Source organism: Dermochelys coriacea, chromosome 10 (genome assembly GCF_009764565.3).
Source record: "Dermochelys coriacea isolate rDerCor1 chromosome 10, rDerCor1.pri.v4, whole genome shotgun sequence".
In the NCBI taxonomy this organism is placed as follows: domain Eukaryota; kingdom Metazoa; phylum Chordata; order Testudines; family Dermochelyidae; genus Dermochelys; species Dermochelys coriacea.
In genome coordinates, this window is record NC_050077.1 from 79,017,946 (window position 1) to 79,045,863 (window position 27,918).

General features: G+C 52.0%; 2 protein-coding genes across 2 annotated transcripts in view; one reads left to right on the plus strand and one right to left on the minus strand.

Moving 5' to 3' along the window:
* Positions 1 to 11,980, minus strand: SLC51B (solute carrier family 51 subunit beta). The gene is made up of 6 exons (XM_038419555.2): positions 11,770 to 11,980; positions 7,316 to 7,413; positions 5,880 to 6,254; positions 5,079 to 5,222; positions 3,036 to 3,126; positions 1 to 558 (listed from the first exon to the last, which is right to left on the minus strand). Exons 2-6 carry the CDS (start codon positions 7,353 to 7,355, stop codon positions 345 to 347), a joined length of 864 nt encoding a protein of 287 aa, XP_038275483.1. The 5' UTR covers positions 7,356 to 7,413; positions 11,770 to 11,980; the 3' UTR covers positions 1 to 344.
* MTFMT (mitochondrial methionyl-tRNA formyltransferase) overlaps positions 9,625 to 27,918 on the plus strand; it is a 25,456-nt gene continuing 7,162 nt past the window's right edge. The window contains exon 1 of the mRNA XM_043494687.1: positions 9,625 to 9,651. Coding sequence (XP_043350622.1) covers positions 9,625 to 9,651 — 27 coding nt within the window. The remainder of the gene's footprint in view (positions 9,652 to 27,918) is intronic.

The following is a 27,918-nucleotide window of genomic DNA, read 5'->3' on the forward strand; positions in this document are numbered from 1 at the left end:
TGGCTGACTGCAGTAAAATCCTCCCCCTTTGTCTGGTTTGGCTCATATAATTGTTTTGCAGTGGAAGCGAGTGACAGCTGAGAGAGGGTGGGCAAAGCTGGCATGTAGGAGTAGCCTTGGAACCAAATGACAGCAGCAGGTAAGGATCAGGCCGTATTGGCATCAAAGCCGGTGGGACCAGATCAGACTATCTGAGTCAAGAGCAGGTCATGCTAAGGAATCTCCTCTGCCATTTCCCCTTGATAAACTGTGCTTAACTTTCAAAGCTCCAGTCAGCGTGAATTTAGCTACATGACACTTGATGAAATATTTGTCTGGGGTCTAGACTCGGATTGCGCTCGCGGTTACATGTCCTCCTCAGACTTCTCTGCATACAGGGCTGTAACACTGCCATCCTTCCACTGAACCAAAACCTCCCCTGGTCTTTGTCCTTTGGGCAGCAAATCTTGCGTGAAAGGATTCAAGTTATTATCTTCCTTCAAATCCACAAGGTGTGGCTTGGCTTCTGGCTCAGCTGGTTTGGCAGCTTGTTCACACATGAGGATAATCTTCCTATTTCTAATGGGGAGGGATACAAAAAGAAGCAAGAAGTGAAACCGCAGGCTTCCGTGCCGCAGGTGTGGAATCGGCATATGCACGGCTCGGCACGGTGCGTACATTCGCTGATGGTGTTTAGAAAACCCCAGAGGCATCCGGACGTGTAAATGGAGTGACGTGTTTTAGTACACACAGCTGCCGTTTATATTACTACAGCAAATCCAACAAGAAAACATAATACACCAAGTTGTCTACATCGGGGGTGGCCAAACCATGGCTCGCGAGCCGCATGCAGCTCTTTTACAGTTAAAGTGAAGCTCGCAGAGCCGCCCCGCTCGTCCCTTCTCCATCCACCAGACTGGGGGGTGGGGGGGAAGCTCAGGGCTTCTGCCCTGGGGCAGGGATAGTGGTGCTAGGGACTTCTGTCAGAGACAACTGGTGCCTGCTGAGGGGGGACACAATTTAAAGCTTTGTCCCCCCCCCAACAGCTTGAGTCATGTGCCCCCCAGGCATGCCCCCCCTTACTCTCGGCGGCCTGTCCCTACAGCCCCTAGCTGTTTGTCACCGCCTCTCCCCAGGGCCACAGCTCCCAGCTTGCTGGCTCCAGCAGCTGCTGGTGGCACCGTGTGAAGTGGAGCAGAGTGGAGCAGCATGGGGCTGGGGCCAGTGCCAGGAAGCCTACCCTGGCCCCGGTGCACATCCCTGCCACCCTGGAGCCGTTCAAGGTAAGCGGCGCCGGGCCAAAACCTGAATCCCTCCTGCACCCCGCACCCCAACTCCCTGCCCTGAGCCCACTGCTGCACCCCGCACTCCCTCCTGCACCCCAACCCCCTTCCCTGAGCCCCCTGCTGCACCACGTGGGCAGGGGCGGGGGCAGAATGGGGGGTGGGGGCAGCGGCCCTCAGGCCAACATACGAGTCCTCATGTGGCCCTCCTGGTAATTCGAGTTTGAGATCCCTGGTCTAAATCAGATGGCTAACACTTTGTTGTTGCTTCTTTCTTCTTTTAGATGAAGAGAAAACTCTTATTATTATATAGCCTGAGTGTGGTACAAAGATTGTTGCTTGAGGAGAAGACTCATTCTCAGCTCTGTGGTACCCGACCAATGTGTTTTAGTAGAGCAGGGTGGTGTTATTGTTATTGTTACTTGTTATCCCAGCAGAACCTGGCTTATGAGGGTTGACACATTCTCTGATGCTGAATCTGACAATGATTAAATCTTACTGTTGCTCTAGAACCCAAACAGTGTGAAAGATTATTTTGAATAGGCGAGGCAAAGGGGCATCTTTATCTATCTTAGGTACCTATTCAGCCCAAATTTTCAGAGTATTTGAGCTCCTCACAATCTTATTTAAATGGATCTTTTCTCCTCGTAGCTCTGTGAGTTAGAGACATGCTATTATCTCCAGTTTATGTATGGGGAAACTGAGGCACCAGGAAGGCTAAGTGCCTTACCCAAGGTCATACAAGAAGTTGGTGGTAGAGCAGAACAAGAAACTGAACTGACCACTAGGCCTTCCTTCCTGTTCTAAAGGAATGAGCACTGATCTGGGATTTCTTCCACTGTGGGAATGGGGTATTAAGAAGCTAAACCTCTCCAGGCATCATTTACTTCATCCGTAAAACAGGGATAACAACTGCCTGCCTTTGCACAGTACATCAGGAAATAGGTCCAAAGCATGATGGAAATGCAAACTGTTAACTCTTATTAATTTAATATTTCAGATGTGCAAGTGATTTTGTTTGGTGCCTGGCACACAATCATAAGAATTTCTCGGCCGGCCACTCGGCAGCCATCACATGGCAACAGCTTTCAGTCACTACAGCCGTGCAGTGAATTCAGATTAACAGCCTAGTGGGTAAGTAAGAACTGGAGTAGGTTTGAAAATGGCCCTGTCTTTGTGTGGACACCCACTGGAATGATTTCTTGGATCACCTCAACATAAAACCAATTGTAATAAAGATCCCATTTAAAATAGCATGTTCCTCAACCAAAATCCCACAGGCCGTGTCCTGGCTGGTGATGCGTGGGCGTGTCGGGGGGAGCATGTGTAACCCACACACCTCCTGCGTGTCCCATCTAGTGGCACCGAGACCACTTAAAAAGAGAGTTAAATGATTTTGCTCTACAGCCTTAGCTAACAGCCAGCTGGCTTTTAGCTCATGCGGGAGAGGCTCATGCTTTAAGCTCCAGAGGCTCCAGGTTTGATCCCGCCCGCTGATGACTGGGGTCTGTTGGCGTTACACATGCAGAGAGCCTGTGCACCTGAGGAAGGGGAACCCAGTTATCTCTACCCTGGTTGCCTCTAAGGACAAGCACTGAGGGGATTACAGCCTTGTTCCGCTCAGGAGAACATCTATGGAGCATTCTGTACAGGGTTTAGCAGCTGTCCCTCCTGCAGGTGCTGCCCCAGTGTCTCTATGGCCTTGTTCTCCCCTGTGCCCCAGCAGTGGCTTTTACAGCCTCCCTTGTACCCCTAAAATTCTGTGTGTCTTACCTGTTTGCCATGATGTTTATTCCCAGAAGAAGGAGGCCCAGAAACAGAACCACAAAGGACAGGACCAGAATGGAATAATTCCACGTGGATGCTGGCGGGGAGAAGTATTGACAAGTGAAGTCAGCGTGTGCAGAGCCATTCGGACAACCATATTACAGCCAAGTTCTGTTGGGGGTGCTCCAAGTTGTGCAGGGTGGATGAGTTTGGTGCAGATCAGCTGCAGGATTAGGGGAGTGCAAAGGGGCCCTGTGCTGAGCTCCCTTCAAAGAGTCATAGCGTTTGAGGCCAGAAAGGCCCATCAGATCACCCAGTCTGACCTCCTGTAGATCCCAGGCCACCAGCCTCACCCTGCACCCGCACACTGACCCAACCACCGAATGAGACCAACGGATTACATCCCACAAGAGGCTAGACTGTTGGGTGTCTTTGGGAAAGAACAGGAGGGTGTACCACTGTCCCAGGCCCCTGGTATAGCAGGGAAATGGTTAATGAGCTATACCCAGGTAATCCGGGAAAGCGACCCGCACCCACATGCTGCAGAGGAAGGTGAAAACCCCCCTCCCAAGGTCGCTGGCAGTCTGACTTGAGGGAACATTCCTTCCCAACTCCACCTATGACGATCAGTTAGACCCAGAGCATGTGAGCAAGAACCAGCCAGCCAAGGACCTGAGAAAGCGACTGCTCGCTGCCACCTCAGGGCCCTGGCCTCCTCATCTCCAGCCATGGCCATCCTTGGTGCTTCGGAGGATGATCAGCTCAGGATCTGGCCCACATTGCATACACTATATGCCTGAAAAAAACTAGCTCTTTCATAAGCTTGCTGCATGAGAGCCTGATCTGCTGAAGCCCTAAGGGCCAGATCCTCTGAGGTTTTTAGGCACTTAACTGTGCCTGAATGTCTCCCGCAAAATGCATGAGCGCCCTCTGCCCCTGTTGATTTCACAAGTGCTGTGAAAGGCAGGGTAGCCCCTGTGACCCTGCAGGACCTCTAACGTGCCCTTACATGGCCTGCTCCTGAGGACACATCACATAGGCTGTGTACCCCAACTCAGGAGCACCCCAAGGCAGCTGCTTGTCAGGAGTGAAAAGAACCTGGCAGAATTAAACCTCGAAATGGGTGAACCTCTCTACACAAAGAGAAGGAGGGAGTCTAGGGCTGAAGCAGCGAGGGGAAGTTATTTGTTCTGGTGTGCTATCAGCAAGTAATCACGAGCAGTCCAGACCTGAAGTCCTCACTCAGTCAAAACTCCATTGACTTTGGGATATGGCCCATTAAAAGCTAATATTTGATGATCAAACTCCATGGCATGCCTGAGCTCTTCTACGCACTCTTTTTTGGATTTAATACCAGTGTTTTCAGTACCAGTCTCTGGAGCCAACTCCAGCCCAGGATAGCCTGGCTTTTTCCCTTGGGCGCTAGGACTCTGATCCTGCACCACAAAAGTCAAAGGGAGCTTTGCCGTTGACCTCAGTGGGTGTGGGATTGACCGTACGTCCTCAGCCCAGCCCACATCGATCCTTGCCTCCTGTTCATCTGAAGCAGCTGCTGATCACAGACCTTGGCTCCAATGGCTGGAAGACCCATTGGGCAGAAAGGTCAGTCAGCACACTGGAGCCATTTCCACATGGGATGGAGAAATTTGCAAGGGAGATCTCGGTAATAAGATGTCGCCCATCCCACTGGTATTTGCCTCTTGATTCTAGAGGCCCTGCTAGAGCCAGGGAAGGACCTAGATTTGTAACATAGGCAGCTACCTCTGGAGAGAGTTAGTCAGGAATTTTCTGATGCAACATGTTTTGGGAAACGGCTGATTTATCAACACTGAAATTGTTTGTGGGAAAGAGCCAGTTTTAAAAATCATCCAAGTAAAAAAAAATCTTGGAAACTCATAAATTCTCATGGGACAGGAAAACCATTTCTGGCCATCCTCTACGGCTGGAGTAACTCCCCTGCTATCTGCCTCTAGCCAACAAGGTTCACAACCAGATGTTTGTTTCCTCTGCAGCCCCTGACCGTCTACCATGTTTATTTATGGTACTTACAATCGTCACTCCGGAAAAACCACAACATCTTCTGTAGTTGTTCTTGAGACATAGGCATTTCAGGAATAGAACTGTCTTCCACCTTGTCATGCATTTGTGCGCTGGTAAGAGCCATAGCGAAATATCTACTGCCTTCTGCCTTTGCTGTGAAAAAACAGAAAGATGGACGGGACGTCTGTTTCCATTGCAAATGCACAAAATAGAAGCGCCTCGCTGCTGATTCAGAGGGCTGAATTTCTCTTGTTTCTCATTTATGCTTGTGCGGGTGCAACTCAAGTTTGCAAAATGGGGTTTTGTGGGCACAGACCATTGCATGCACGAAAGTGAGCTTGCAAACAGGGTCTACTGCTAAAAATATGGCTCAGAGTATCCCAGGAACAGGAGTCTGAGAGAGATGTTTGTGATTGCTCCATATAGATCTTTGTTATTTGTCAGGTTTTCTTACTTATGGCCAATCAGGAAGTCAGTTGCACTCTTACCTTTGAGTTCAGTGAGACCAGATCTAGTTCTTTTATACTCAGGTTTTACCTAAAGGAACTGAGAAATCTGAAGTTGACTTTCCACCTTATGGGACCTATAGCATCAATACCTATCTGCATGCTTGTTAAAGCCCTTTGTTATCTGCAGGAGATGCTGCCCAGTGAACAGTGTTGTTGTTTTTCAGCTGATTGGCTGACACTGCGGATCCCCTTTGTGTGTGATACACAGGATGGCAGAACACAGCAAATTCATTGCATATAATTAAAACAAGCGTTGCATGAGTTTAGTGAGTGTCTTTTCTTTTTGGTGTCTGATGCTTACCTTGCTTCTGATCGCATACGCTCTGCCCCCTACTGACTCGCCATCGGGAACTTGGGCTTTTTGTATTTGCCAGAGTGGCTTTATTCTTATCTGCAGTCAGGTACATTTGGGTGCTGCCCACAGGGTGCAGCATGAAATTAACACACTCCCAGTCTGCATGTGCTGCACTTTCACAGGGACTTGACCGCACGTTGTTGGCTTCATCTGTAGACAGACATTTCCTGGTGCCTTGATTGATCAAGGAATTGTCTTGCCAAGACCAGTGTTGGAACTCTGAAGTGGGATTACAGTCCTCTAAAAGTAAATTCTCATCTGTTGTGCTGGCTTGTAAACACAGCTTGACTTTAGCATTTTGAAAGAGAAAACCCTCTGTGCCTGCAAAGAAACCAGATCTTGAGCACAGTCATCCAGTATGGATGGGACGGTTAGCTACAAAGTATGGTACAGACAGTAATCAAGTCAAGCAATCTTTAATGTCTATGGGGAGCAAACAGGACTCATGCAAAAGCCACACAAGCAGTGAATTGCATGGAGCTCAGTTTCCCTCTCTTGGAAGGACTGAGTCAGCTCTCCTGGGATTTGAACCTGTTGTTGTTCCAAGGAGCCTAAGTGTTTCAGATCAGAAGGAAATCCACTGCAGTCCTTTATAAGCTGCTGCTCTATTGTTGGGGGAAGAGGATATCCATGTCCTCATTAACATCCCCAGCTTAGAACCCAACTGCTCAGCTACATCTGTGATCTGGCTCTCTCGGTATTGGGGGGAATATCAAGTTCAGCTACTAGACCTTTTATTGTTTCACTAGCTAATCTTGGGTATTTCAGTCCTAGCACATCTCTGCTATGGGCAGTTCCAGAAAGCCCATCCCTATAATGAATGACTTTGGGTCACATTGTGCCCACAATTACACTCAGGTAACGACCCTGACGTCAATGGGATTGCAACAGCCTAACTAAGGGCAGAATATGGAAGTAACTGTCACTGAGGTTACTCCAGTTTTACGCCAATACGGATTAGAGGAGAACTGTCCCATGGCTCAGAACGTAGACAGCCAAATGATCAAGGAGTTAGAGCCCCCCTTGTGTAAACACATGACTGCAATAGCACATTTATATTTGTACACACAGGTATCGTGTGTGCACGCACACACTCAAACCAGTACCTGTGTTTGCCAATGGCCAGATAGGCATTGAAAGAGCCACTCCAGGTGCCAATGCCCGTTTTCAAGCCAAATGTGGCAAATGGGCATGCAGATGTAGGGAAGCAATGGTGCATCTAAGTAGGGCACCTAGCACTATGCCTCAGAGTGATTCATTTTGTAGCCCTGATTATCAGTGCCACTGCTCAGCCTGACATGGGTAAGAGTTCAAGACAAGGAGCTGTCTTGGTGTGGGGGGGCTGCTCCGCACACTGTCCTTTCACCAAGCAAAGACTCTACCTTGCACCAATAGAAAAAGGATTATCCAGAGTGACTTCATAGTTGTAGGTACTATTCTGAAATGGAGAGGGCTTCTTCGAAGTATGGTACTTGGAAACCTGGGAAAGTAAAAAAGCCAAGAGGTTATAGATACTTTCTTGACACTCTGAGAACCTGGGTTGTCGTAGTTTGATAGTATTAGAGGTCACTGCCCATATCCATGCAAAACCATGTCGCTGCTGTAACAGGCTCAGAAGAACCAAAGATGTTAGGCCAGCATGTCCATTTCCCAGTGTCCAGCACCTGAGCCCCTCTTCCATCTCATTTTAAACACATGAGCAATGGGAGATCCAGCCCATTCCACTGCCTGCTAAATCAGCCCATTCAGTCATATGTTCTGACGTCCAGCTTCGACTTCTGTGCTGCTTTTTTCTCATTACACCAGGCCAAGCTGACAGGATGGGATGCAGAGCTGATTCTAAGAGCCACCCAGGAAGCTGCCGTCCCCTGAGCAGCCCTTGGCCTGCTGCCAGGAGCCAGCTCCTTTCCCAGCAAGGCTCTTCTCCTCTGTTCCTTCCTCGGGTGGCATCTGCTTCCCTCACTGGCTCCCCTGCCATTCAGCACCAGAGATACGTCTTGTGAGAGCATCTGCTGCTAGTCAGAGGAAAGCAGAAGAAGTGACCAAGCCTTGAGAGTGGAGAACTCAGCTATCAGAAGAGGGGGGAGGCAGCTCCTGGTACCAGGCTGATGGGAAGGTGTCTCTTGTTTCTTGAGTAGCTCCTAGAAGCAGGCACCTCTCACTCCTCTCAGCAGGTTGAGCATCCACCACCCACCCCTTAAGAAGTCCTCAGTTTCTACACTCACTCTGTCTGTTTGTCCCACCACCAGCGTGCCTCAGTCCCATCTGGAGGGATTGAGGTGGGGATACTTGCCTGCTAAGATCTGGAATGAGCCCATGAGACTTCATTTATTCAGTCCACTAGATGGTAAAAACTTTCATTCCCAAACTGCTCTGGATTTGAACTGTGACTTGCCTCTAGGTAAATGACTCTTCGTCCCATCACTAGTCCCTGAGCTACTCTGTCTTCATATCTCATTAATTATTATTATAACCACAGACATTTTTGCATCCATTCCACACTCTTGTTTTAAGTTGCAATAGCTCCTGTTGTTTCTTCTGACCCCAGAGCTGCCCCTGGTCAATTGCTCACCAACACATTATACTGCTCAATGAATGTTTATAAGGACCCTCCTGACTATTACATGAAAAATTTGTCCTACTGGTTATTCACCTAGCGATTGCTTTTTTCTGGCCATAGGTCATGGATTACAATGTCTTAACAATTCCAAGTTCATATTTTATGGCCAGCTAAGCATGCAGGCTCATTTCCTCATGACAGAAAGTCATGCTATAGGCAGTACATATGCAAATGGGATTCTGCAATGTTATGTTTTACAATAGCATTGCCTTTTAGAGAATGAAACCCCTAAAACCCCTGTAGGGACGTATGTGTTACCACACTTTCCATTAAGTTTATACGCCTACATATAGATCATTCACCATAGAAAGAACAAGCAAATGTGAGGAACAGTGGGGGGGGGGGAAGGAGGGAAGAAATAAACATGGGGAAATAGTTATACTTTGTGTAATGACATGTCCACTCCCAGTCTTTATTCAAGCCTAAGTTAATGGTGTCCAATTTGCAAATTAATTCCAATTCAGCAGTCTCTCCTTGGAGTCTGTTGAATTGGAATTAATTTGCAAACTGGACACCATTAAATTAGGCTTAAATAAAGACTGGGAGTGGATGGGTCATTACACAAAGTAAAATTATTTCCCCATGTTTATTTCCCCTGCTCTCCCCACTGTTCCTCACATGTTCTTGTCAACTGCTGGAAATGGCCCATCTTGATGATCACTACAAAAGGTTGTGGGTTTTTTTGTTTTTTTGTTTTTCCTCTCCTGCTGGTAATAGCTCACCTTACCTGATCACTCTCGTTACAGTGTGTATGGTAACACCCATTGTTTCCTGTTCTCTGTGTATATAAAATCTCCCCACTGTATTTTCCACTGCATGCATCCGATAAAGTGAGCTGTAGCTCACGAAAGCTTATGCTCAAATAAATTTGTTAGTCTCTAAGGTGCAACAAGTCCTCCTTTTCTCTTTGCAGATACCGACTAACATCGCTGCTACTCTGAAACCACAGCCATGGTTGCTGTCACTAAGGCTACGTCTACACGACGAGTTAGGGATGCAATGCCCTCACTCACTACACATCCTCCTGCTACCTCTCATTGAGCGAGTGTGCATCTAAACAGCAGTGTAGCCATGGTAGCATGGGTAGCGGCAGTGAAGGTACCGCTTAGCCAGGCTGAGTACATACCCACAGGGTTCAGGCAGGTTTGTACTTGGCACAGCTAAGCCTCAGTGGTTATACTGCTTTGTACACTTACATTAGCTCAATGAGCTCCAATGCAAATGTGTGTATACAAACAGGGGAATCATACTGCTAACTCATAGTGTAGATACAGCCTTAGATCACTGGGCTAGACTCGCTGGAGCTGCACCGTAACCAATTCAGAGTTAAGTTTGCAGTCCTATTAGAGACTCACCTCATGATGTCTGTGATTGAGACCCCATGCACTGTCCAGAGGTACATCTGATGAAGTGAGCTGTAGCTCATAAAAGCTTATGCTCAAATAAATTTGTTAGTCTCTAAGGTGCCACAAGTACTCCTTTTCTTTTTGCGGATACAGACTAACACGGCTGCTACTCTGAAACCTTTAATACTTTGATACAATTCAGTGAACTCAGGAAAGAGAAAGCCAGTTTCCTGATTTTCCTAGCTTTTGTTAATTTCAGGCCTGTGCACAATGGGGTCAATATTTCATCCTGTTTGGTGAACATTTTTCCTCGGGTTATTTTGGGTGACATTGCACCTGCAAAATTTCCTACTGTTTTCAGAACCTGGATTTTCACACTGAAACATGCAAAAGTCACACCTTGTACTATTCAGAGAAAACACGGATGCTCATTTGCATGGACTTTCACATTTCAAAAAAACTCCGGGTTCCACTCAAAACCGGGTGCTATGGAATGTTGCAGGTTTTGTCATGCCATTGCAACCTGTTTATTAAATTGCAATGAAATGTGGAAACTCAAATGGTGAGACCGTCACATTAATAGTGAATATTTTATACAAACCCAACACCCAGTCCTGCAAAACCTTACTCATGATAGCAATCCTTATGCAAGCAGGTGCTGGAACATTTTGTAGTGTGTGGGGTGCTGAGAGCCATTGAACCAAATTGCAAACCCTGTGTATGATGGAAACCACTTCAAGCCAGGGGGTGCTGCTGTACCCCCAGCACTCCTAGTTCCAGCACCTATACAGGCAATTTGATCAACTATATGAGTAAGTTTGTGAAATCAGGCTCTAGATATTAGGACCTGAGGATCTGGCCCATAAGAGTATATTCCCCCCCACCCCACCCCCGGTTGGCACATCATATTGCACAATCAAAATCTGTCCCAGAATGTCGCAAATATACCCTTTCTTTTTATTTTGCACGTTGACTTTTATTGGGCTTTAACATTTTAGGCCATTTAGCAGGAGACATGCTGCGCTCAGTCTGGGCGTAGAACTCTCAATGATGCTTATAAAAGTGCAATGCCAATTTTTTTACTCTATTGACAGATCAGATCAGCTGGCCAGCAGGCCTTGAAGTCTGCAGTCAAGGTCCTCCAACCCTATCTGTGATTTATCTTGTTGATACCGGCAACAAAGGCTCAGTCCAACCTTCAGAAAGGCCATCTATATGGACTATCTGATAAAAAATTATTTATGTCCTTTCTGTCTCCTTGCCCTATCATCCTACAATATATTATAATGCAATTACAATAATCAAATTTTGGGATTAAGCACCTTAGAAAATTGTATTTTCTTGTCTCTGTTCTGCTGGACTCAGTTTATGGTGATGGTTGTGTATTAATTGCATTAAATTTTGCATGTCATCCCAGATATTGGATCTGAATACTCTCATCCTAACTCTAGTACTAAATTTGTGTACACAGTGCAATACCTTGTAAACAGAAGCCAATATTTTTGTGTCCAAGAAAGTTAAACTATGGAATCACTTCAACCCAAAGTTTTTAGCACTTGGGAGCAAAATTGTTTAACTTATTAAAGGAAAAAATATTAAAACAGGGAGGCACTTTTTAAACTTTTGCATAATTAGAAATCTAGGAGCAAATCTACAACATTTTTCAATTACGGTATTATTCTGGTTTTCTATACATAAGAGCTTAAACATTTGAATATGGGTCCCTTTCTTATTGATAAAAGGATACACCCACTTTTCTTAAGAGTATCATGTAGGCTTTACACAAAAATCTCAAAAAAATCCCATAATTTTAACTTAAAAAAGAAAAAAGAAAGAAAATCTCCTTTAAAAATACCTAACATGAACTCACCAGAAAGCCAGTAGTTCTTGGAGGAAGGGAAATTAGATTTCTTATGTAAATCTTGCCATCTGCAGCTTTGACGCTTGGCTGAGCTCCTCTCAGTACTTCACATCAGCAGTTAGATCTTCTTTGCTCTGCCGGTCTGAAAGTCACACACAGTGATTCATTCTGCTGCTCGTAATCATGTGGAAATCATAGATAGGTTTTTTAAAGTCCTGGAAAATAACACCACCCTCTGCTGTTGGTTCCATTTACAACACAGGGTGAATGAACTTTCCCCCAAGATGAACATTAAGAATGTTCCATTTATTTACTCAAGTTGTTGGCATAATCAGTATGAAAAAGGAGATCTGAATAAAACTAGATACTGAAACCTAGTACTCTGTTTTTAAAGAAAAGTTACACGATGTGGTTTTCGTGGCTCAACCTTCGTTATGTGAAACCATACAAGCAGAGGTGGATTAAGATGTATTGGAGCCTTGGGCACAAAGAACATTTGCCCTCCCCCCCCCACATCCCATTAAAAACAAGACTGTATCAAAATGCATTAATATAAAGATTGCATTCAGTGTTTACACACTGCATTACTAATAAAGCAAATCATATCCCTGTTCATTATGCTTAAATTAACTGCTCAATTTTGCCACATAGAAAATTAATATGGCTAGATATTATCCATACCAGCACACAAAGGTGTTTGCAGCTCATCTGGACAACACTGGCATTTCACGAATCAGTTGTCCACAGGTCAACATATGGTTCTTTCACCTCCCCCAATATTTTTTAACCTGACCGTTATGCATGTTTTTCCACCTGTTGATCCTGTTACTGTTCAGTTTTTCTACTGTGGAGTGTAGATTTGGACTGTACAGCGAAGAGGTCTGAAAGACAATAGGCACAAGTCCAGAAAGTAACTTAATTAAAAGAAATAATCCTAACCTGAGGGAAGATGACTCTATTATTCATAACTTTAAGGTACAGGTTGCAGTCCATGCCCTAGTGGTGCAGCTCGGGGCGGTAGGACTCCAGCCGGGAGTGGACATTCCGGGACAGCTTGGGGCGGGAGGAGATGCAGCAGGAGCTGGTGTTCCCCATCTTCCTTCACCCCGGAAGCACAACAGGATGCAGGGGGAGCCCGTCACCAGCAGTGGCGAGAAGCTGTGGGCAGCAGCGAAGAAAACAATAAGCAGGAGAGGAAGAGGTGGTGGCTGCTGCTACTCCCTTGACCACACTCGCTGGCTGATCCCACCACTGCCTCATCCAAGAAGCCTTGCCCCAAGCCCAGCCAGCAGAGCAGAGGGTGCAGCAGCTAAATCATCCTGCCCTAGCATCATGAGAATTTTCCAGGGCTCCTGGGCACAGGCCCCAGGGGCCTGTGTGTTAATCCACCACTGTCACAAAAAGACACATTACAGGTGTTGCCCAGTGTTTGTAGATAATAACAACACTGCTATAGCACCTTCCCGCTGAGGCTCTCAAAGCCCTTTACAAACATGACCGAGTTAATAAATACAGTCCAAAACACCCCTGGGAGGCAGGGACATATTATTATCCCCATCATACAAGTGGAGAAAGGTGAGATAGCTAAATTATTATTATTAACAATAATACAAGAGGAAAAAGAGTACTTGTGGCACCTTAGAGACTAACAAATTTATTAGAGCATAAGCTTTCGTGAGCTACAGCTCACTTCATCGGATGCATCTGATGAAGTGAGCTGTAGCTCACGAAAGCTTATGCTCTAATAAATTTGTTAGTCTCTAAGGTGCCACAAGTACTCCTTTTCTTTTTGCGAATACAGACTAACACGGCTGCTACTCTGAAACCTGTCATTATGCAAGTTGCTACAATAATACAAGAGGTACATAAGTAAGAGGCCTTGTTTTAGAGGTGCTGGGCATCCCACACACCAAATCTGAATTTGGTTATTTTTATCTGATCATTCTACATATAAGTAACATGCCAAGTTACACTGTCATAGTGTCGGTTAACTATAGCAGTACATGGAAGAGCTGTAAGACATATTCGCCGGAGGAAAAGGTGGTAGGATAACTATTTGTTCCATGTGATATAGTGGCAGAAGGCCATTCTGCGATTTACTGGAGAGAAAGGGGGAGGGCTGTAGCAAAAGTATTGCAGTTAGCCACATCGGGTCCCTTGCAGGTACACTCTAACTGATTAATCAGTAAAACTTTGCAATGTAATAATAATGCCAACGTATTGGTTTTAATGTCAGCCATATTGAAAATAGGGATTAATGTCACAGGAGCCATTAGCATTTTTACATGTGTCTGATTTTAGCATCTGAGTGCACAACTGAATGCGGAATAAAAAGGAAAAACCAGATACCATATCAATGGCGAGGCTACTAGCAGCCAGGTATCATGAATAGCATACGGTCAGGGAATGGTTGTCACAGCCTCCACCTTCTCTCCCTGTCTTCAGCATTTTCCAATTTGAATTGAAACCTCTTTGGTGTTGAAGCTGCGTCCTGCAATCATTTATCTTTGAGTTCTCCCTTTATATGCAATTCAGAGCATTCTCTGCCCGTCCCTATAAAACCTTATCCAGCCAATGCTCAGACTCCCCAGACAGATAGGATTTACCATTCAGCTTCAGTCAGGCAGGGAACAGGATTATAGTTTTTCATTCAAAATCCATTCCTTAGGAGTATAAAGGCTCACTTAGCTGGAGGAGAGATGGTTAAGGCTAAAAGGCAGGGGATTTGCTGTAATTTATACATTCTCTCTCCCAAGCTTTCTATAGTGTTTTTTTCCTTCTTCTTTCAAGTTGTATGATTTATAAGGGCTCTGTCGCATCAGACGCAGCATTATCACCCATTCCCAGGGAGTTTGTATGGCTTTTCTTTCCCCTTTAAATGATCATACGTGATGTGTACATCAGACTGAGCAAACAGTTCCCTCCACCATCACAGGGCCAAACTCTGTCACCTACCCCTCACTTGTTGGCTTCAACAGAAGATCAAGGGGCTGAGGGAAAATCTTGACCCACACAGACCAGTCACCAAGTGAAAGCATGGACCAGCCAGCACCAAGGTCTATCCAACTAAAGCTGATCATCATCTATAATTTCAGAATGATATTGCCCTAACTGGGGTCTTAAAGCCCAGCCATGATGGGTTTGGCACTATAGCTTACGTTTCCAAACTTCAGAGTAGCAGCCGTGTTAGTCTGTATTCGCAAAAAGAAAAGGAGTACTTGTGGCACCTTAGAGACTAACAAATTTATTTGAGCATAAGCTTTCGTGAGCTACAAGTGAGCTGTAGCTCACGAAAGCTTATGCTCAAATAAATTTGTTAGTCTCTAAGGTGCCACAAGTACTCCTTTTCTGTTTCCAAACTTGAATGCCTATGTAAGCGAGGAATGGAAAATCATATTTAGGGGCCTAATAATTAGAGGCACTGACCAACCGCAGCCCCCATTGAAGCCAGGAGCAGGTACAATAGCTCCACAGTGATAGTTTGGTTCATGTCCTGTGTTAGGTCCATAGGAGGAGTCCTCTGACAACTGAATAGTGCAGCTGCCCTAAGTCCCCTTCCTGGTCACAGGAGTAAGTTGTGTGCCTGAGGGGAATGGTGCGTGGCCGAGGCTCCCTGAAGGCCTGATCCACTGTCTGAAATAAAGGAAAAGATTCCTGCGGGCTCCAATGAGCCCTTATGCCCCAGAGATTTTGACTGCCACCTTTGTATCCCTTACCTGAGCTCTTCGGCTCCACCCACAACGTAGCACATGACTTTGTGCTCCATTGCCTCCCCAGATTTGTCTCTGGTATTTCTAGGAAGAAACCAGACTCTGTCCTTGGCATTTCAGTTTTGCTTATCTGTTTGTATTACAGGTTTCTGATCCCTTTGGTGTCTTTGACCCCACATGCCTGGTTACAGAATAACTCTGCACTTTTTTTTTTTGGTGCCATGTACAAAATCAGAGTTCAACTCCATTATGAAAGCAAGGTCTCTGAGCTTTTTATTCGAATAACAATAAAAATCGTGCCTTTACCTGTGCAAAGGAGATGGTATGATGGGATAATGTGATTTTGGTAATTAATTGATCTTTAAATATTCAGGGTAAATAGACCTAATCCCCTGAGATGGGATATTAGATGGGTAGGATCTGAGTTACCCAGGAAAGAATTTTCTGTATTATCTGGCTGGTGAATCTTGCCCATATGCTCAGGGTTTAGCTGATCACCATATTTGGGGTCGGGAAGAAATTTTCCTCCAGGGCAGATTGGAAGAGGCCCTGGAGGTTTTTCGCCTTCCTCTGTAGCATGGGACATGGATCACTTGAGGGAGGATTCTCTGCTCCTTGAAGTCTTTAAGCCACAATTTGAGGACTTCAATAGCTCAGACATAGGTGAGGTTTTTCGTAGAAGTGGGTGGGTGAGATTCTGTGGCCTGCGTTGTCCAGGAGGTCAGACTAGATGATCAGAATGGTCCCTTCTGACCTTAGTATCTATGAATATATGAAAATAAACATTTATATCCAGACAAGCCTTTAATTACAGTGCATGTACACCGTTCCGTGTGTAATAATGAAACAGCTAGTCAAACTCTGCGGTTACAGTACTGTCATGAATCAACACATGGGAGTAAAATATATCTGAGTGACTTTAAAACCATTTCATGAAAGCACCAGAAACAAAATAATAATTATTTTGTAAATGAGTCTGGCAAGAATTCAGCATGAAGTTTCAGTATTTCCAGAATCCTTAAGTATACCTGCTGACAGCATTCTGAGGCCTACATTTGCTATATTAAATTACAAATCAGCGTGAAAATCTACCAATGAAGGACCAGTCTGATATATTGTGAACCATTAGCTAGAATTAATGACGGTCACCAGAAAGCTGGAATCTTTTATTCTCCATTTTCCGATGGTGTCAATATGCATTTCTAGCCTTCGTAGACCCCTGAGAGGGAACCTTGATATTACTGAAGTCAATGGGAGTTTAGCTGTTGACTTCAAAAAGGCCAGGATTTCACCCCAAGATCTCAGAATGTTGGCATTTAGGGTATGTCTACACTGAAATATAACAACCAAACCAAATCCTGCAACAGTGAGTCTCAGAGCTCATGTCATCTGACATGGACTCACAGGACTTGCACTACGGGGCTAAAAACATCAGTGTAGACACTCCCACTTGGGCTGGAGGCTAGGTTCTGAGCCCCCACCCTCTTGCTGGATTTTTTTTTTCTTTTCAGTGTAAGTTCAAATTTAGGCTCAGGCCTAACCCCTCCTTCTATCTACACACAAATCACACTAACCCAAGGCTCCGCCTCAGGGTCCCACAGGGGTGGAGGCTCTAAGCCTGAGTCCAGCCAGGACCCAGGGTTTTAGCCCTATTACTTTGCAGTGTACACACAGCCCACTGGACTCATGCTCTGGGAGTCTGCCAGAAGTATCCCACAGTCTGGCTTCCTTTGTCCTCTGAACAGTCAAGGTTGGTGGACAGTCAAGTTTTCCCATGCTGCACCATGAACAAAAGGCTGGAGTGGCCATATTTTTGGGGGAGGGGGACACTAGGAAGTCTGGATATGGGTGGTGGGATTCAACCACCCCTCCCAGGTTGGCATTCAGGGTTCAACAATTCCTAACCCAGGCTTACAAATGAGTGTAGACACCCAAGTCCTAGGTTAACAAATCTAGGCTCTGCTCACTTGAATTCTACTAACGCCGAGCTTCCATTGTAATAGACCTACTCACTGAGCCAGTCTTGCCAGGCGCTGAGCACCCTCAGCTCCATTTATGGCCGTCTCTGAAGGCTGTTCCTGTTGGCTGAGAGATCAAGCAGTATACTTGATATTATGTTTATGATGACGCAAACTAATAAGACTCGATTTTTCCACTGCTTTAAACCTATCCACGGTGCCATTCTGATTTGGACAGATTCATGTTCCACAATTCTAGATCTCACTGATAATACTTAGCTTTGCCATGAATTCAGGGGACTGAACTAGATGACTTCTCAAGGTCCCGTCCAGTCCTGTGATTGTATGCTTATGAGATTGTGGTTGCTAAAATCATATTGGAATTGAAGTGGGCAAATAAAAGAAAAGGACGGTGAGAAGCAAAATTATATTTTTCAAGATCTGATGTATTGCATCTCTAATGTATATTACATACTAGCTGTTCAAGTAGTATGTTATAGGCAGCGCTGGCAGCACCACTTCTTATTATTGTTGCTTGACACTTCCAATTGTAACACCCTGTTTTCTGTTTCTTGTAACATTGCCAAATATGATGAGCAAGGCTGACGCTTTCTATGCCAGGTGTCTGCCTCGGGTTGACCTTTTTTTCCCCCCCCCCCCAAAAATGTCAGCCAAAATGTTCCAGCTTTGGTGAGCTGTCTGACACTCTCTATGCCAGGTGTCTGCCTCGGGCTGATCTTTTTTTTTTTTTTTTTTTCCAAAAATGTCAGCCAAAATATGCTTCTTATACAAATTCTGTAATCTAACTAGTAAATAATCCATATCAACACTAGACCACATAAAATATTTCCAAATTCTTAGATACTATGCTGAACAACTTCTTAATGTCAAAGTTACTAGAGTACATTGTCATCCAGAAGTGTAGGAAATTTGACCATGTAATTCAAATTAAACTTAGTCGGAGTTATATATATATATATAAACATAGAGAAAAGAATGTTCTTAGAAGATGATAAAATATTTTCATTTTTACGTTATGGGAGAAGACTGTTCATTAAGAGATTATCCTGACCTTGTACTTTACAAGAACAGAACGTTCTTAAATTATAACCATTGCTAAGACAGAATGTGCCTCACCAAAAGAACTTTTCCAACGCAGCAGCTAATCATCAATCTTGCTCAGAACCAGAAGGAAGTCAGTGACTTTGGTGTCAACAGTTGCCCTTTTTTCCCTGACATTTTTCCACTTAATGTTTACACACTGTACTAAGTCTAAATGTAGCCAGTTTAAAACACATGGCTAAAGGTGACAAGATCATGTTCAAGAAAGAGGGTTAGATTCTGTGTTGCTGATTGTGAAGGTGATCAAAGAAAGCACATATAGACGGGGTGAAAAACCACTCAGGTTCACAAAATTGCATGGTTGCAGCTGAAATTTCCATAAGGCCTCATTCTGAAAAGGAACAGAAGCTGACATTTTGCTGCTCTGCCATAGCAAGAACAAAACAGTAGCAGGAAACAGGATTAAAGTAGCTCCTAAAAAAGAGATTAAATAAATTTGGAGAGCCAGAACATTGTGATTAGGGTGTGATGTGTTTAACACCTTGGGGTATCATTTACAAGGCTGATGTGATGTAAGATCTTGGCTCCTCATAGTATTTTGAGCCTCCTCGTTGTCTTTCAGTATCCAACAGTGAAAATACAGTAAGTCCAGGAACACTGCATGCATCCGATGAAGTGAGCTGTAGCTCACGAAAGCTTATGCTCAAATAAATTTGTTAGTCTCTAAGGTGCCACAAGTACTCCTGTTCTTTTTCCAGAAACACTGTTGTTCCTGAAAGCATTAGTCCTGAATTATTGTATTGGTTTCATAAAGTCCCTTTGATTTTACAATATAATGTTCTATTAAATAGAATATAATATCTAACTAGATAATGCATAGTATAATATATATAAGCATGGCAGAATTTTATTTTTATTTTTTTACAATTTTGAGGGATAATAGTGATGTTTATTTTGAAACTTTTAAAATTTTTTATTGATTTAAATTTTCACAGTTATTGGAAATTAAGTGGGGGCAATAATTATTTCATGACAGTAGACACTGCAATTCAAAAAGTTAAATCTTTATATCCATTAAAACACAAATTGTCCACATCATATGTCAAAATACACAAATGGTCTTAAAACAAACCCGAACACAGTCTGCTAAGCGCAGCCAGGGCAGCTCTGCACACTCAGGTTGGTAGATGTTCAGGTTTATCTGTGTCGCTATCCTCGCCCTGCCAATGCAAAGGCCACGCTCCCTTGGGCACCAGGGTGAGGAGCGCCATGCACCGGCTAGGGTTGCCAACTTTCTAATCGCACAAAACACCCTAGCCCCGCCCCTTCCCAGATACCCCACCCCCTGCCACATCCCTTCCCTCAGGCCCCGCCCCTCACTACATTCCCCGCCCTCAGTGGCTGGCTCTCCCCCACATTCACTCACCTTCACTGGGCTGGGGCAGCAGGTTGGGGAGGGGTGCGGGCTATAACTGGGGGTGCGGATTCTGGGGTGAGGCCAGAAATCAGGGGTTCAGGTGTGGGAGGGGGCTCCAGGCAGGGACAGGGAGTTGGGGTGCGGGGGGAGGGGAGAGGGCTCTAACTGGGGGTGAGGCCAGAAATGAGGGGTTCAGGTGCGGGAGGGGGCTCCGGGCAGGGACGGGAGTTGGGGTGCGGGGGGAGGGGGGAGGGCTCTAACTGGGGGTGAGGCCAGAAATGAGGGGTTCAGGTGCGGGAGGGGGCTCCGGGCAGGGACAGGGAGTTGGGGTGCGGGGGGGAGGGCTCTAACTGGGGGTGAGGCCAGAAATGAGGGGTTCAGGTGCGGGAGGGGGCTCCGGGCAGGGACAGGGAGTTGGGGTGCGGGGGGGGGGGGGAGGGCTCTAACTGGGGGTGAGGCCAGAAATGAGGGGTTCAGGTGCGGGAGGGGCTCCGGGCAGGGACAGGGAGTTGGGGTGCGGGGGGAGGGGGGAGGGCTCTAACTGGGGGTGAGGCCAGAAATGAGGGGTTCAGGTGCGGAGGGGGCTCCGGGCAGGGACAGGAAGTTGGGGTGCGGGAGGAGGGCTCTAACTGGGGGTGAGGCCAGAAATGAGGGGTTCAGGTGCGGGAGGGGGCTCTGGGCAGGGACAGGGAGTTGGGGTGCGGGGGGGCGGGGAGAGGGCTCTAACTGGGGTGAGGCCAGAAATGAGGGTTTCAGGTGCGGGAGGGGGGCTCTGGGCAGGGACAGGGAGTTGGGGTGCGGGGGGGAGGGCTCTAACTGGGGGTGAGGCAGAAATGAGGGGTTCAGGTGCGGGAGGGGCTCCGGGCAGGGACAGGGAGTTGGGGTGCGGGGGGGGAGGGGGAGGGCTCTAACTGGGGGTGAGGCCAGAAATGAGGGGGTCAGGTGCGGGAGGGGGCTCCGGGCAGGGACAGGGAGTTGGGGTGCGGGGGGGAGGGGGGAGGGCTCTAACTGGGGGTGAGGCCAGAAATGAGGGGTTCAGGTGCGGAAGGGGGCTCCGGGCAGGGACAGGGGGTTGGGGTGCGGGGGGGGGGGGAGGGGAGAGGGCTCTAACTGGGGGTGAGGCCAGAAATGAGGGGTTCAGTCAGGTGCGGCAGGGGGGGCTCCGGGCAGGGACAGGGAGGGGTGGGTGCGGGGGCGGGGGGGAGGGGAGAGGTCTCTAACTGGGGTGAGGCCAGAAAGAGGGGTTCAGGTGCGGCAGGGGGCTCCAGGCAGGGACCGGGAGTTGGGGTGCGGGGGGGGGAGGGGAGAGGGCTCAAACTGGGGGTGAGGCCAGAAATGAGGGGTTCAGGTGCGGCAGGGGGCTCCGGGCAGGGACAGGGAGTTGGGGTGCGGGGGGGAGGGGAGAGGGCTCTAACTGGGGGTGAGGCCAGAAATGAGGGGTTCAGGTGCGGCAGGGGGCTCCGGGCAGGGACAGGGAGTTGGGGTGCGGGGGGAGGGGGAGGGCTCTACTGGGGGTGAGGCCAGAAATGAGGGGTTCAGGTGCGGCAGGGGGCTCCGGGCAGAGACAGGGAGTTGGGGTGCGGGGGGGAGGGGAGAGGGCTCTAACTGGGGGTGAGGCCAGAAATGAGGGGTTCAGGTGCGGCAGGGGGCTCCGGGCAGGGACAGGGAGTTGGGGTGCGGGGGGGAGGCGGGAGGGCTCTAACTGGGGGTGAGGCCAGAAATGAGGGGTTCAGGTGCGGCAGGGGGCTCCAGGCAGGGACAGGGAGTTGGGGTGCGGGGGGGGAGGGGAGAGGGCTCTAACTGGGGGGTGAGGCCAGAAATGAGGGGTTCAGGTGCGGCAGGGGGCTCCGGGCAGGGACAGGGAGTTGGGGTGCGGGGGGAGGGGGGAGGGCTCTAACTGGGGGTGAGGCCAGAAATGAGGGGTTCAGGTGCGGCAGGGGGCTCCGGGCAGGGACAGGGAGTTGGGGTGCGGGGGGAGGGGGCGGGCCTCTAACTGGGGGTGAGGCCAGAAATGAGGGGTTCAGGTGCGGCAGGGGGCTCCTGGCAGGGACAGGGAGTTGGGTGGGGGGGAGAGGGCTCTAACTGGGGGTGAGGCCAGAAATGAGGGGTTCAGGTGCGGCAGGGGGCTCCGGGCAAGGACAGGGAGTTGGGGTGCGGGGGAGGGCTCTAACTGGGGGGGAGGCCAGAAATGAGGGGTTCAGGTGCGGCAGGGGGCCCGGGCAGGGACAGGGAGTTGGGGTGCGGGGGGTGGGAGGAAGGGCTCTAACTGGGGGTGAGGCCAGAAATGAGGGGTTCAGGTGCGGAAGGGGGGCTCCGGGCAGGGACAGGGAGTTGGGGTGCGGGGGGAGGGGAGAGGGCTCTAACTGGGGGTGAGGCCAGAAATGAGGGGTTCAGGTGCGGCAGGGGGCTCCGGGCAGGGACAGGGAGTTGGGGTGCGGGGGGAGGGGGGAGGGCTCTAACTGGGGGTGAGGCCAGAAATGAGGGGTTCAGGTGCGGGAGGGGGCTCTGGGCAGGGACAGGGAGTTGGGGTGCGGGGAGGGGAGGGCTCTAACTGGGGGTGAGGCCAGAAATGAGGGGTTCAGGTTCGGCAGGGGGCTCCGGGCAGGGACAGGGAGTTGGGGTGCGGGGGGAGGGCTCTAACTGGGGGTGAGGCCAGAAATGAGGGGTTCAGGTGCGGCAGGGGGCTCCGGGCAGGGACAGGGAGTTGGGGTGCGGGGGGGGAGGGGAGAGGGCTCTAACTGGGGGTGAGGCCAGAAATGAGGGGTTCAGGTGCGGCAGGGGGCTCCGGGCAGGGACAGGGAGTTGGGGTGGCGGGGGGAGTGGGAGAGGGCTCTAACTGGGGGGTGAGGCCAGAAATGAGGGTTCAGGTGCGGCAGGGGGCGCCGGGCAGGGACAGGGAGTTGGGGTGCGGGGGAGGGGAGAGGGCTCTAACTGGTGGTGAGGCAGAAATGAGGGGTTCAGGTGCGGCAGGGGGCTCCGGCAGGACAGGAGTTGGGTGCGGGGGGTAGGGTAGGGCTCTAACTGTGGGTGAGGCCAGAAATGAGGGTTCAGGTGCGGCAGGGCTCGGGCAGGGACAGGGAGTTTGGGTGCGGGGGGGAGGGGGGAGGGCTCTAACTGGGGGTGAGGCCAGAAATGAGGGGTTCAGGTGCGGCAGGGGGCTCCGGGCAGGGACAGGGAGTTGGGGTGCGGGGGGGAGGGGGAGGGCTCTAACGGGGGTGAGGCCAGAAATGAGGGGTTCAGGTGCGGCAGGGGGGCTCCGGGCAGGGACAGGGAGTTGGGGTGCGGGGGAGGGGGAGGGCTCTAACTGGGGGGTGAGACCAGAAATGAGGGGTTCAGGTGCGGCAGGGGGCTCCGGGCAGGGACAGGGAGTTGGGGTGCAGGGGGGAGGGGGGAGGGCTCTAACTGGGGGTGAGGCCAGAAATGAGGGGTTCAGGTGCGGCAGGGGGCTCCGGGCAGGGACAGGGAGTTGGGGTGCGGGGGGGCGGGGGAGGGCTCTAACTGGGGGTGAGGCCAGAAATGAGGGGTTCAGGTGCGGCAGGGGGCTCCGGGCAGGGACAGGGAGTTGGGGTGCGGGGGGAGGGGGGAGGGCTCTAACTGGGGGGTGAGGCCAGAAATGAGGGGTTCAGGTGCGGCAGGGGGCTCCGGGCAGGGACAGGGAGTTGGGGTGCGGGGGGAGGGGAGAGGGCTCTAACTGGGGGTGAGGCCAGAAATGAGGGGTTCAGGTGCGGCAGGGGGCTCCGGGCAAGGACAGGGAGTTGGGTGCGGAGGAGGGGGGAGGGCTCTAACTGGGGGTGAGGCCAGAAATGAGGGGTTCAGGTGCGGCAGGGGGCTCCGGGCAGGGACAGGGAGTTGGGGTGCGGGGGGGAGGCGGGAGGGCTCTAACTGGGGGTGAGGCCAGAAATGAGGGGTTCAGGTGCGGCAGGGGGCTCCGGGCAGGGACAGGGAGTTGGGGTGCGGGGGGAGGGCTCTAACTGGGGGTGAGGCCAGAAATGAGGGGTTCAGGTGCGGCAGGGGCTCCGGGCAGGGACAGGGAGTTGGGGTGCGGGGGGGAGGGGAGAGGGCTCTAACTGGGGGTGAGGTCAGAAATGAGGGGTTCAGGTGCGGGAGGGGGCTCTGGGCAGGGACAGGGAGTTGGGGTGCGGGGGGAGGGCTCTAACTGGGGGTGAGGCCAGAAATGAGGGGTCAGGTGCGGCAGGGGGCTCTGGGCAGGGACAGGGAGTTGGGGTGCGGGGGAGGGGGGAGGGCTCTAACTGGGGGTGAGGCCAGAAATGAGGGGTTCAGGTGCGGCAGGGGGCTCCGGGCAGGGACAGGGAGTTGGGGTGCAGGGGGGAGGGGGGAGGGCTCTAACTGGGGGTGAGGCCAGAAATGAGGGGTTCAGGTGCGGCAGGGGGCTCCGGGCAGGGACAGGGAGTTGGGGTGCGGGGGGGGAGGGGGGAGGGCTCTAACGGGGGTGAGGCCAGAAATGCGGGGTTCAGGTGCGGCAGGGGGCTCCGGGCAGGGACAGGGAGTTGGGGTGCGGGGGGAGGGGGGAGGGCTCTAACTGGGGGTGAGGCCAGAAATGAGGGGTTCCGGTGCGGCAGGGGGCTCCGGGCAGGGACAGGGAGTTGGGGTGCGGGGGGGAGGGGAGAGGGCTCTAACTGGGGGTGAGGCCAGAAATGAGGGGTTCAGGTGCGGCAGGGGGCTCCGGGCAGGGACAGGGAGTTGGGGTGCGGGGGGAGGGGGAGGGCTCTAACTGGGGGTGAGGCCAGAAATGAGGGGTTCAGGTGCGGCAGGGGGCTCAGGGCAGGGACAGGGAGTTGGGGTGCGGGTGGGAGGGGCGAGGGCTCTAACTGGGGGTGAGGCCAGAAATGAGGGGTTCAGGTGCGGCAGGGGGCTCCGGGCAGGGACAGGGAGTTGGGGTGCGGGGGGGAGGGGGGAGGGCTCTAACTGGGGGGTGAGGCCGAATGAGGGGTTCAGGTGCGGGAGGGGGCTCGGGGCAGGGACAGGAGTTGGGGTGCGGGGGGGAGGCGGGGAGGGCTCTAACTGGGGGTGAGGCCAGAAATTAGGGGTTTCAGGTTGCGGCAGGGGAGGGCTCGGGCAGGACAGGGGAGTGTGGGGTGGGGGGGGGGGGGGGGGAGAGGGCTCTAACTGGGGGTGAGGCCAGAACATGATGGGTTCAGGGGCGCAGGGGCTCCGGGCAGGGACAGGGCGTTGGGGTTGCGGGTGGGAGGGAGAGGGCCTCTAACTGGGGGTGAGGACAAGACAATGAGGGGTTTTCAGGTTCGGGCAGGGGGCTCGGGCGAGGGACAGGGAGTTGGGGTGCGGGGGGGAGGGTGGAGGGCTCGAACTGGGTTAGGCCAGAAATGAGGGGTTCAGGTGCGGCAGGGGCTCCGGCAGGGACAGGAGTTTGGGTTGCGGCGGGAGGCTCTAACTGGGGGTGAGGCCAGAAATGAGGGTTCATGTGCGGGAGGGGCTCTGGCAGGACAGGAGTTGGGGTGCGGGGAGAGGGCTCTAACTGGGGGTGAGGCCAGAAATGAGGGGTTCAGGTGCGGCAGGGGGCTCCGGGCAGGGACAGGGAGTGGGGGTGCAGGGGGAGGGCTCTAACTGGGGGTGAGGCCAGAAATGAGGGGTTCAGGTGCGGCAGGGGGCTCCGGGCAGGGACAGGGAGTTGGGGTGCGGGGGGAGGGGGGAGGGCTATAACTGGGGGGGAGGCCAGAAATGAGGGGTTCAGGTGCGGCAGGGGGCTCCGGGCAGGGACAGGGAGTTGGGGTGCAGGGGGGAGGCGGGAGGGCTCTAACTGGGGGTGAGGCCAGAAATGAGGGGTTCAGGTGCGGCAGGGGGCTCGGGCAGGGACAGGGAGTGGGGTGCGGGGGGAGGGCTCTAACTGGGGGTGAGGCCAGAAATGAGGGGTTCAGGTGCGGCAGGGGGCTCCGGGCAGGGACAGGGAGTGGGGTGCGGGGGGGGGGGTGAGGGCTCTAACTGGGGGTGAGGCCAGAAATGAGGGGTTCAGGTGCGGCAGGGGGCTACGGGCAGGGACAGGGAGTTGGGGTGCAGGGGGGAGGGGAGAGGGCTCTAACTGGGGGTGAGGCCAGAAATGAGGGGTTCAGGTGCGGCAGGGGGGCTCCGGGCAGGGACAGGGAGTTGGGGTGCGGGGGGAGGGGGAGGGCTCTAAGTGGGGTAGAGGCCAGAAATGAGGGGTTCAGGTGCGGCAGGGGGCTCCGGGCAGGGACAGGGAGTTTGGGTGCGGGGGGAGGGGAGAGGGCTCTAACTGGGGGTGAGGCCAGAAATGAGGGGTTCAGGTGCGGCAGGGGGCTCCGGGCAGGGACAGGGAGTTGGGGTGCGGGGGGGGGGGGAGAGGGCTCTAACTGGGGGTGAGGCCAGAAATGCGGGGTTCAGGTGCGGCAGGGGGTCCGGGCAGGGACAGGGAGTGGGGTGCGGGGGGAGGGGGGAGGGCTCTAACTGGGGGTGAGGCCAGAAATGAGGGGTTCAGGTGCGGCAGGGGGCTCCGGGCAGGGACAGGGAGTTGGGGTGCGGGGGGAGGGGGGAGGGCTCTAACTGGGGGTGAGGCCAGAAATGAGGGGTTCAGGTGCGGCAGGGGGCTCCGGGCCGGGACAGGGAGTTGGGGTGGGGGGGGGGAGGGGGGAGGGCTCTCACTGGGGGTGAGGCCAGAAATGAGGGGTTCAGGTGTGGCAGGGGGCTCCGGGCAGGGACGGGAGTTGGGGTGGGGGGGGGGGGGGAGGGCTCTAACTGGGGGTGAGGCCAGAAATGAGGGGTTCAGGTGCGGCAGGGGGCTCCGGGCGGGACAGGGAGTTGGGGTGCGGGGGGGAGGGGAGAGGGCTCTAACGGGGGTGAGGCCAGAAATGAGGGGTTCAGGTGCGGCAGGGGGCTCCGGGCAGGGACAGGGAGTTGGGGTGCGGCGGGAGGGCCCTAACTGGGGGTGAGGCCAGAAATGAGGGGTTCAGGTGCGGGAGGGGGCTCCGGGCAGGGACAGGGAGTTGGGGTGGGGGGAGGGCTCTAACTGGGGGTGAGGCCAGAAATGAGGGGTTCAGGTGCGGCAGGGGGCTCCGGGCAGGGACAGGGAGTTGGGGTGCAGGGGGAGGGCTCTAACTGGGGGTGAGGCCAGAAATGAGGGGTTCAGGTGCGGCAGGGGGCTCCGGGCAGGGACAGGGAGTTGGGGTGCGGGGGGGGGGAGAGGGCTCTAACTGGTGGTGAGGCCAGAAATGAGGGGTTCAGGTGCGGCAGGGGGCTCCGGGCAGGGACAGGGAGTTGGGGTGCGGGGGGGGAGGGGAGAGGGCTCTAACTGGGGGTGAGGCCAGAAATGAGGGGTTCAGGTGCGGCAGGGGGCTCCGGGCAGGGACAGGGAGTTGGGGTGCAGGGGGAGGGGGGAGGGCTCTAACTGGGGGTGAGGCCAGAATGAGGGGTTCAGGTGCGGCAGGGGCTCCGGGCAGGGACAGGGAGTTGGGGTGGGTGCGGGGGAGGGCTCTAATGGGGGTGAGGCCAGAAAGAGGGGTCAGGTGCGGAGGGGGCTCTGGGCAGGGACAGGGAGTGGGGTGAGGGGGGTAGGGGGGAGGGCTCTAACTGGGGGTGAGGCCAGAAATGAGGGGTTCAGGTGCGGGCAGGGGGCTCCGGGCAGGGACAGGGAGTTGGGGTGCGGGGGGAGGGGGGAGGGCTCTAACTGGGGGTGAGGCCAGAAATGAGGGGTTCAGGTGCGGCCGGGGGCTCCGGGCAGGGACAGGGAGTTGGGGTGCGGGGGGAGGGGGAGGGCTCTAACTGGGGTTGAGGCCAGAAATGAGGGGTTCAGGTGCGGCAGGGGGCTCCGGGCAGGGACAGGGATTGGGGTGCAGGGGGGAGGGGGGAGGGCCTAACTGGGGGTGAGGCCAGAAATGAGGGGTTAAGGTGCGGCAGGGGGCTCCGGGCAGGGACAGGGAGTTGGGGTGTGGGGGGAGGGGAGAGGGCTCTAACTGGGGGTGAGGCCAGAAATGGGGGTTCAGGTGCGGCAGGGGGCTCCGGGCAGGGACAGGGAGTTGGGGTG

Coding starts and splice junctions, on each gene's coding strand:
- SLC51B (XM_038419555.2), bottom strand. CDS start 7,355: ATGAAGTCACTCTGGATAATCCTTTTTCTATTGGTGCAAG. Junction 6,255..7,315: donor CCTTTTTCTATTGGTGCAAG/GTAGAGTCTTTG, acceptor GTTTCTTTGCAG/GCACAGAGGGTTTTCTCTTT. Junction 3,127..5,078: donor GTTTTTCCGGAGTGACGATT/GTAAGTACCATA, acceptor TCTCCCCGCCAG/CATCCACGTGGAATTATTCC.